Source organism: Mus caroli, chromosome 6 (assembly GCF_900094665.2).
Source record: "Mus caroli chromosome 6, CAROLI_EIJ_v1.1, whole genome shotgun sequence".
In the NCBI taxonomy this organism is placed as follows: Eukaryota; Metazoa; Chordata; class Mammalia; order Rodentia; family Muridae; genus Mus; species Mus caroli.
In genome coordinates this window covers 120,835,173-120,844,579 of record NC_034575.1, presented here as the reverse complement: position 1 = coordinate 120,844,579, position 9,407 = coordinate 120,835,173, and the positions used below count along the sequence as shown (strand labels likewise).

At 55.6% G+C, this 9,407-nt stretch overlaps 2 protein-coding genes across 2 annotated transcripts in view; both read right to left on the bottom strand.

Annotated features, from left to right (window-relative positions):
* The window catches only part of Iffo1 (intermediate filament family orphan 1), a 15,751-nt gene extending 7,264 nt beyond the window's left edge, over window positions 1-8,487 (bottom strand). Inside the window, exons 1-8 of the mRNA XM_021164183.2 lie at window positions 7,681-8,487; window positions 4,059-4,119; window positions 3,872-3,967; window positions 2,724-2,864; window positions 2,447-2,455; window positions 1,488-1,645; window positions 1,094-1,214; window positions 701-849 (exon numbers count right to left, since the gene is read on the bottom strand). Coding sequence (XP_021019842.1) covers window positions 701-849; window positions 1,094-1,214; window positions 1,488-1,645; window positions 2,447-2,455; window positions 2,724-2,864; window positions 3,872-3,967; window positions 4,059-4,119; window positions 7,681-8,453 — 1,508 coding nt within the window. The 5' untranslated portion in view covers window positions 8,454-8,487. The remainder of the gene's footprint in view (window positions 1-700; window positions 850-1,093; window positions 1,215-1,487; window positions 1,646-2,446; window positions 2,456-2,723; window positions 2,865-3,871; window positions 3,968-4,058; window positions 4,120-7,680) is intronic.
* A 502-nt stretch (window positions 8,488-8,989) lies between these two features.
* Nop2 (NOP2 nucleolar protein) overlaps window positions 8,990-9,407 on the bottom strand; it is an 18,328-nt gene continuing 17,910 nt past the window's right edge. The window contains exon 12 of the mRNA XM_029478267.1: window positions 8,990-9,097. Within this exon, the coding sequence (XP_029334127.1) occupies window positions 8,990-9,097 (108 nt within the window). The remainder of the gene's footprint in view (window positions 9,098-9,407) is intronic.

Here is a 9,407-nt window from a genome sequence, read left to right as displayed (position 1 = left end):
AGACTACAAGACAAGATCTTGGAAAGAAACAGAGAGGCAGGGGTGGGAAGGACACTCAGAAAGAACAAGAGAGCCTGCAGTTGTGATACACACTTTTAATCCCAGTAGAGGCACAGTAACTTCTACAGAGTGAGTTCCAGGACAGCCAGCGCTACAGAGAAGCCCTGTCTGTCAGGGGGAAAAGAAAAAAAAAGAAACGGGGGGACAGACAAGAAAAAGATAGTCTAGTGGGAGATGATTCACCAGGTAAAGGCATGAGCCACCAAGTCCAAAGACCTAAACTTGATTGCTGTCACGCCCTACTGTCAGCCAGGTAGGAGTCTTAGCACAGTGATCAGAACTTCCTCCCACATGGTGTTCTCTGACCTCTACACATGTGCATGGACTGCACATGTTCCCTGACACTCCATCCATCCATCCATCCATCCATACATCCATCCATACATACATACATACAGAGTGTGTGTGTGTGTGTGTGTGTGTGTGTGTGTGTAAAAAATAAATAAAAAGGAAGGAGGGAGGGACAGCAAAAGATTTGTTCCATGTGGTGACAGAGCCAGGATTTGAACCCACACCTATGTGCCTCCAGATCCTGAAGTCTCAAGGACCTGCTATAGCTACCACAACTGAGGGGATCACTCCTGACAACAGATGGAAGCTCGGGCCCTGGGGTTCAGCAAGGAGGAGGCCAGCAGCACACCTACAGCGTGGCTCCTGAGCCCTGGACAGAGCCCCTGTGGCCGGCACCCTTACCTCTATCTGGTCAATGGTCTCCTGGTACTCCTTCTCCCGGGTTTTGAACAGGGACTCCGTGTCTTTGATCACCTTCTCCAGGCTGTCCTCCTGCTGCTGGAGAAAGGGGAACCGAGGGGCAGCCGACCAGGGAGGGACGGGGTAGGGGCATTCCACAGGCCGAGGTGGGAAGAGAGAGAGAGTGCGGTTAGTGGGAACAGAATGGAGGAGGTCCACAAACACGAGTGGGGAGAAGCCAGGGAGGATGGAAGCCACACTGGGGACAGAGCACGGGAGGGGGCGGGGTGTGGAGGACACAGGGGCAGAGCCTGAGGGGCCTAAGGCCAGGAGGGGAGGTTACCTCTCCCTGGGCCTCTGCGGCTGCCATGGCATAGCCTGAGAAATCCTCCCAAAGTAGCAAGGTCTCCTCAGTCTCCTCCCAAGTCAGGCTGTCACAGTCGTCCTCAAAATCATACTCCCTCCTAGAGACAGGGAACCCATGTGTCAAGGGCGCTGGGGCCTCTGCACAGGCTTAGGGCACTATAGGAACTCCGGCCTCGGGGGAATGGGGCACATCTGGTGGGGGCAGCTGGGATGGAGCTGGGGGCTGGCCTAAGGGACCTGATAAGGAGTCAGTTAGGGTGTGTCTAGTTGGGGCAGCTGGGATGGAGCTGGGGGCTGGCCTCAGGGACCTGGCAGGGAGTCAGTTAGGGTGTGTCTGGTGAGAGCAGCTGGGATGGAGCTGCAGGACTCACAGCTGGCTGAGCATGCGCTGCATCTCCTCGTTGATGCTGAGGGCTGTGCTCTCCTCCTCGGCACCCTCAGGCTGGCGGGGCCCATCACTCTCCGACAGGGAGGTGTCCTCCTCCACAGCAGCCTTGCGCTCCCGCTTCCGCCCCCCCATGGACGGGACCTTAATGGGAGACAAGTGTAGAGACTACAGAGGCGAGGCCGGGTGCATGAGGAAAGGGTGGGCAGGGAGGCCGCAGGGTGAGGCAGGGCCAGCAGGAAGGGGGACAGACAGAAGAGACACAGTTACATGACAGGAACAGAAACAGGCAGACACACGCGGACAGGGCAAGGCTGCGGGCGAAGAAAGGAGGAAGAGAAATGGAAGTAGACCAGTAAGATAAGGAGAGAAACGGCTCGTGGTAACCACAGGATGCTGTGTTTAACGAGGGCCAGAGAGCTGTTAAGGGCACTGGATGCTCTTCCAGAGGACCCTGGTTCAATTCCCAGCAGCCACGTGGCGGCTCAGTGCCCTCATAACTCCAAGGGAATCCAATGCCCTCTTCTGGTATCCTTGGGCAGAAGGCACTCATGTGGTGCGCAGACATAATGGAAGCAAAATATCCATACACATAAAATAAATCTTTAGGAAAAGCAAAAAGTTGTGTTTATCGACTACGGAAGAATTGAGTTTGGTTTGGTTTTGAAGTCTTTCTCGTTAGAGGACTCAACTGAACCCAATTCTAGCTGCGAGGAAGACGAGAGGCGTGTGTTTACTATGGGAGAGCTTGAATCACATCCAGATCTGGAAGGCCGCTGAAGGAAGAGACTAAAACGGGGGAGGGGATGGGGGTGGGTGGGAAAGGGGGCAAGAAACAGAAAGGAAGAAGGCATCTCTTTGGAAGGGCCCAGTGGCTCAAGACTGAGAGCGGGGTGGCTTAGACACAGGGGCTGGGACAGAAAGCTTGCGTGAGTGAACACTAACCAGCCTCCTCTACGGAGAAAGCAAGAGAAAAGATGAGAGGACCAGAGAGAAGAGAAGCAGACAGAGAGGGGAGGGGGAGATGGAGTTAGACACGGCTTCCAAAACCTCTCTCCTGAGGCTGTTCCTTGCCTCCCAGCCTAGTCCCACCAAGGGCCCCAGGGGACGAGATGGGTCCCAGGGTGAAGGGCAGCGGGACCTGAGATCCAGGCCAGCCATGATAGGAGCGTCTCTCCCTTGCCCAGCCCCCGCCCGAGGGGACGGCCAGCAGGCCTCTCACCTGGAACATCTGGATCATATCCTCGCAGTTGCGCTGCTGGGCCAAGTCACAGAGCTTGGCCGTGATGTCAATGCGGCGGCAGATGTCCATGTCCACCTTCATGGCCTTTTCCTGGATCTTGGTGTCCAGCTCTGTCAGATTCTGTACCGGGAACATCAGGAGCAGTGAGGAGACACCCAGTACCCCAGCTGGAACCAATAAAACCACAGTAAAATCCTCATCCTTCCGAGCACACCACTGTCGCCTCCTCCACAAAGCCCTGACCTGCTGGATGAAGCATCCCTTTTCTCAGGGGCCCATCCGACCACACTGGGCGCATCCACCAGGAGCCTCATGAAACTCACACCCAGCCACACAGACCTGGGAGGGCTCAGCCTAGGCTGGGACAGCAGGGCCTCCATTAAACCAACAACAGTTCTTTATCCTCCTGAGTGTAAATCCCCAGAGATAAAAGAGACAGCCAGGGAGTGGTGGCGCACGCCTTTAATCCCAGCACTTGGGAGGCAGAGGCAGGCGGATTTCTGAGTTCGAGACCAGCCTGGTCTACAAAGTGAGTTCCAGGACTGCCAGGCTACATAGAGAAACCCTGTCTCGAAAAACAAAAACAAAAACAAACAAACAAACAAAAAAGAAGAAAAGAAAAACTAGGGGGTTTGGGGTTGGGGAGAGGTAATAAATGACACTTGTCTCACTGTCTAGCAGTGCACACCAGCCAGGGGCATTATCTGCTTCAAGACAGATAATGAGATGTCCTTCCTCCTGTGCTTTTCCACATTCCACAGATGAAGCAAAGAGAAGGTTTGGTGGGGACGGAATAGCTTTAAGGTCAGACAGCTACTGAGTGGCAGAATTCACACATGGGCCTAGGCAGCCGGCTTCAGAGCTGTGCACATTCCCATTTTATTTTTTTAAACATAGATGATGCTGGACTTGAACCCCCTCAGCTTTCTGATGGTTCTGGCTCCGCCTCCCGAGGGCTGGGATTAAGGTGTGAGCTGTCTAATGGCTTGGACCAGCCGTGAAGCTGAGCCTCCTCCTTTGCAACAGGGCAACAGCTTCTTTGTCTCCTGAATGGAGACCTTGGGGAAGAGCAAAGCCCAGGGAGGATGGGAAGGGCGGAAGACCAGGGGGAGGAGGGCGGAACTCACATTACTCATGAGCCCCTTGAAGACCACCAGCTCTGCCTTCAGCTGCTCAACCTTCATGGCTAGCTCCTCTTGGCAGGCATCGGCCTCTTGGGCCTCCTACAGCCGGGAGACGGGGACATGATGTCAGCGTGGGAAAAGCCATGGGGTGGGGACAGGGATGCAGGGGCAGTGGGGTGGCTGCCCTCACCTCCTGGAGCTCAGTCACTCGCTCTTGTAGCTGTATCCGAACTGTGTATTCCTCTTCCCACCTGACAGACATTGGGAAGGGGAGAGAACACAGCCTAGAGTCCCTCCTGCCATGACAGTGACAGCTCCTGTCCCTCCCTCCATCTCAGGCTCAGGCTTCAGACCTCCGGTCTGGTTCCCTAGATAGGAACTGGTTGAGGCAAGAATTTACAGGCGGCCGACCAGGGGGCAGCTGCAGCTGTTGAATGGCTCCACACTTCCCGGCAAGGGCTGAGCTTACCAACTGCTTGCCCAGAACCTCCAGACCACGTACCAAGAACTATATTTAAAAACAATTGCTACCACTTGGGCCTCTGCAGTACCCATCCCCACACCGGCCCAGTTCNGCCAGCTGTCTGGCTGGTCTCATCCCCCACCTCCTGCCCACACACCAATCCACCATGTCCCCCCTGTGACCCAGTCTCCCACCTTCAGTGGCACAGATCCGGTCTCCCGCTCCTGCCCGCACAGACCAGAGCTTGTTAGGCTGTGCCCTGCCTCCTGTGAAAGCATCTGCAGGACACAGGCTGGGTCAAGAGCTGCTCAGCAGCCTGGCTGGGAGCAAAGTCCTTCCCCACCCAGCCCCTTGAAGTGAGCTCTAAGAAGGTCACAGGGCTGGCGTGATGTCCCCCCAGCAGCGTGAAAAAAGTAGGCACGGGAAGCTAGCTATTGCTGAGTAACCACACCCAGGGGAAAGGGAACCGTGAGTGGGCGAGAAGGCAAGGCCAAGCTGCACAGCATCTCTCACCCCAGAGCTCAGACCCACACTGTCAGCAGGCCGAAGGCACTTGCTATGGAGCAGTGACTATGGGGTGCTCGCTACCCAGGGCTAGGCGTACATTCCATCCCGTCATGGAGATGGAAGCTGGGATGCTGCTTGACCCTGAAGGTTCAGCACCCAAGGCAATGCCTGTGTGCGTGATCTCATCACTTCCGCCTGCACTCTGCCTGCATAGGCTTCTTNTGGCCTCAGAAAGGAGGGCAACGGAGCTNAAGAAGAAGGCTCAAAATGAGACTCATGGAGAGGAGGCAGCCGAGGACAGTCTCTGCAGTCAGGAGGACTAAGCTCTCGGGCCCCTTCTCTCCTCGCTCCTGNCCCTCCCTCACCCTCTCAGGTTCTATGACTCTCCCGTGTCCAGCACCTACAGCCGCACTGCAGTGTTCCTAATAATAACTCCAGGCAGCCAGGAGAAGAGGCGGCCAGCCTAGCCACCACCCTGCAGCTGACCATGCAGCTCAGCTGTGGCCCTCCCTCACACCCTCTTATCCCGTTTCCTGCCAGCCCTGCACTCCCCCTCGCCTGCTTCTCCTTCTGTTCCNGCAGTGACAGAGTCTGATAACCTCACGTTACACGTTTTCTTACACGAGACCTTTGTCTTTGCTAGGCTCTGGTTTCTTCCTCTACAAGTATGGGATGTAGCATCCTGTGTGCCTCGAGTCTGTGAGTCTCTAGAGGAAAANCCCATAGGATAGACAAGAGGTTACAACCCTGGCCAAAGACGCATCAGGGAGGGCCAGAAGTCCTATCTGATAATGAACTCAATAAATCCCAGTGAAACACGAGCAAGTTTAAGGCAAGATGATGATTAATGAGATGGCTCAGACAGGGAAAGAAATCTGAATTATCTAGATGCCCACGGTGGTCTCCAGCCTGGTACCGATGGGTGCAGTGTGGCCTGCATTCAAATCTCAGTTTGTTTGTTTTTTTTGCAAGGTTCCCATAACTTGGGTAGAATCTGGGCAATTTTCATAATTGCTACATTTACCAAAGGCTTCGCCTGAAAATAAATCCTATATTTGAGTTGAAGGGAAAGAGCAAGGAGCATTCTTATTACTGGAAAAACTGAGCCCCAAGAAAAATATCACCCAGGCAAAGGAGCTGAAGACAGGAGCCTAGGGGGTGGCGGGGCCTCCATCCTGCCCAGTTTAATAATCAAGCTCTGCACGCCATCCAGGCTAACGGCGTGGGGTGTGGGGGCACGGTGTGAGGAGCCCAGAAGGAGGCAGGGGGCACTGGGGTGGAAGGGCAAGTGTCGTGTACCATGCAATCCTAGCCGCGGGCCCTCTGCACGACCCTGTGCTGCAGTGATGAGCTAACCAGTCCCCAAGGATAACTCTTTGCTGCCCAAGACAGCTGCACCAAGGACAAACAGTCTCTGTTTTAAAAGATGCCTTGGAGAAGAGCAGCTGTTCCTAGGACTACAACAGAACTCCAGAACTGTCAGTGCTCCACTGGCTGTTAAGCCCTTCAGGGGAGAAGGCAGGTGCGGGCAGGCTCTGGGCGGTGCCTAGAGGCTGGGATAACTAAAAACCCAAAGACATGGGCCACAGTCATGGAAGCCAGGGTGAGGACTAAACTTCAGGAAGCCTGCTGATGCATGTGACCTGGGGGATGCTAAGAGATCACCAACCCTCGAAGGTCACCCAGAGCCTCCAAATGGTCCTCACACACAGCTATAACCAGATAGCGATCCCTGCCACCTTGGCCTGCACACACAGACCAGGCTTATCCCCCAAAGGGTCACATTAGATAAAGACACTGGAGCCCCCAAGCCTGGGCTTCCCCTCTGACTGCCACCAACTTCCTCCTCAACCAGGGCCTGGTCAGCCTTGAGAAAACTGGCTCTGCCTGTGGCCCTGTCCTGTTGCCTGGTTACCAGCCATCCAGTGAGTCCTCCTGATAAACAGCCAGCACTCCAATGTGACATCCCTTCCTCTTAGCTCTTATGTTAACCTGCCGGGGACAGGGTTCCTCTCAGAAAGCCAAACCTTCATCCTCAGAACACACTGTGCTAGCCCTGAGATAGTCCATCTGTATCTCTGTAGGGCGTGCCCATGTCCCAACTTTCTTTTTTTTTTACTTCGTCCTGGTCGGAGAGTCTTCTGATAGATCGCCCCCACCAGCTTTATGACAGCCATCCCTTCTCCTTGTCCTAGGAGATCCNGTACCCTTTCTCGCTTTTCCTGTGTGTTTTGACTGTTCCAAGCAATATCTTTAGCTTCCAGAGCCCTTGAGCCTCTTGTATGGAACCAGGGTGAGACCTGGCTTCTGGGGACATGCCTTAGAGGAGGCCCTGGGCAGGCACAGTTGCCCCTCACTNCCTCCTTCCAACTTCACTTAATTTGCCTCCAGAATTAAAGCCGCACCCTTCACCCCATATGTGGAGTTTATGTCCTGAAATTGCCCCCAAGGTCTGAAGCTGGCCTGACAACCAAGACCCACAGATGCAGAGCTCTCTCGGATGTCTCCCTTTCATACCACACAACACCCCACAGTTAGCAGAGTCATGCAAACACTGCAGCCTGCATAAGACAGGGAGACATGCCAGAAGAAAGTATCAGTTCCCAGTGTTCTAGAATGCTTCGAGCCACGAGTCTGACTTGAGAACTGTCTGTGGATTCTGGGGTCCCTGCAACCAAATCTTTCCCTGCTCCTCACTTTTCATCATCACAGGAAGTTCAACTCTTGTTAACACTGTTCTTCCCGCCACCCCACACCCCCGTCCCCCACTTCTCCGTTCTGGGAACCCTCACTAACTCCCTGACCCTGTCTGTGTGTGGCATGTCTTGAACCCTGTCCCTACCTTCGCTTGTACTCGTCCCGCTCCCGCTTCACTTTGGCNAGCACGTTGTACAGGGCACGGATCTCGGGGGTGATGGTGTCGATCTGGACGCCCACCCCGTCAGGGTGTACCCACGACAGGCCAGGCCCTTGCACCAGCGTGGGTTCCAGTCCCGGTCCAAGCCGGCGGGCGTGAGAGAAGGACCAGATGGTGCCAGGCATGAAGCGGGTCGACGAGGAGAAGGCAGTGGAGGTGGAGGTGGAGGATGATGTGTGGCAGGCGGCAGAGGATGCTAAGGGTCCAGCTGGCGAGCGGGCGGGCGAGCCCAGCACCCGCGCTGATGGGGGGCACACGGCAGCCGGCCGGGAGCTCAGGGGCAGCCCCAGGGGCCGGATCGGGCTGATGAAGCCGGTCTGTACCGCCTGGTCACGGCGGGCCAGGCCCCGCCTGCCCTGCTTACCCTCCTCTAGAGCCTGCTGCAGCTGTTTCTCCAGCAGCCGATTTCGGCGCTCTAGCTCGTGCACCTTGGCTAGGAAGCAGCGAAACCGGAGGTTCAGGGTCTTGAGTACGTTGATGTTGGAGCCTAGGTCGTTGCGGAGAGCCATGGCTGCGGGGGGCGCCGGACCAGGCCCGGGAGGCGAATAGGCAGAGGGGCCGGCCGAGGCAAGCGGAGCCGAGGCTAAGTCCCCTCCCCCGGCAAAGTGGTCACCTCCCAGAGGGTCCCCCTGCGGCCCGGCCAAGCCTTGCTGCTCCTGCTGTAGGAGGAAGAGGTTGGGACCAAATAACGGATTCATGGCTGCGCCTTCTGCCGGGAGAAGGAGACCAGTGCAGCAGAGGGTAAGGAGAAGAGCCAATGAGATGCTTGTGGGATACGAGTGACCAATCAGATGGCCCGACAGGAGGGCAAAGGTCATGAGGGAGGGAGCAGAGGGGGCCAATGAAAGGCCCTCATTAGAGCATCAGCGCTGAACCTTTCCCGGGTCTGAGGCCCCGTGAGTGGAGTCAACCCTGGCAGGAGCCAGACTAGCCCTTCCCGGGGAGCCACCGCCTAAGAATCTGTCTGTAGGCACAGGACCTCTGGTACTTTAGAGACAGTCTTCCCTACTGCCCTCTCTTCTCCCTGGTACCCTGGGTCGGACTCCTTGGCTTTTTCCTTGGAGACTAAGAAATGGAAGGTAAAAATTTACCATTTGAATAGTGCACAACGGTTTCTCCCCAGAGAAACCCAGTCCCCTCAAAAAACACAACAGCAACTAGGAGTGGTAATATGTGTATTAAATTTCATTTGTATGCACAGGGGGAGGCCAGCCTTGCATCAGGATCTAAAAGTTCAACCCAGAGACAATGTCAACGAGTTTCCAAGTCTATTTAAGACAGAGGCTGGCTGCTGCCCTTTGTCATTGATTTCCTCCTTTTTGCTGGTGGTGGCCTGGTGGAACTGTGGGGAGACACAAAGGGGGCTGAGGGTCCCTTGGGAACAGCATCTTCTTTCAGGGGAGCAGCTCCGTTGGCAGGCTGCTGTGCTAACTGCTGCTTTCCTTTGTGTTTCTTTTTGGCTTTCCCAAGGGATGGAGCACAGTCCTTAGGCCTTGGGGTGGCACAGATTTCAGAGGGAGTCGGCACAGGAGGTGTTCCCGAGTCCTCACTCCTGGAAGGGACGCTCTGCTTTGGGACAGCAGCCTCCTTGGAGGGCTTCCACTTAGGTCCACGCTGCTTCAGCTTCTCAGCCCTCTTTCGTTTCCTGCTCA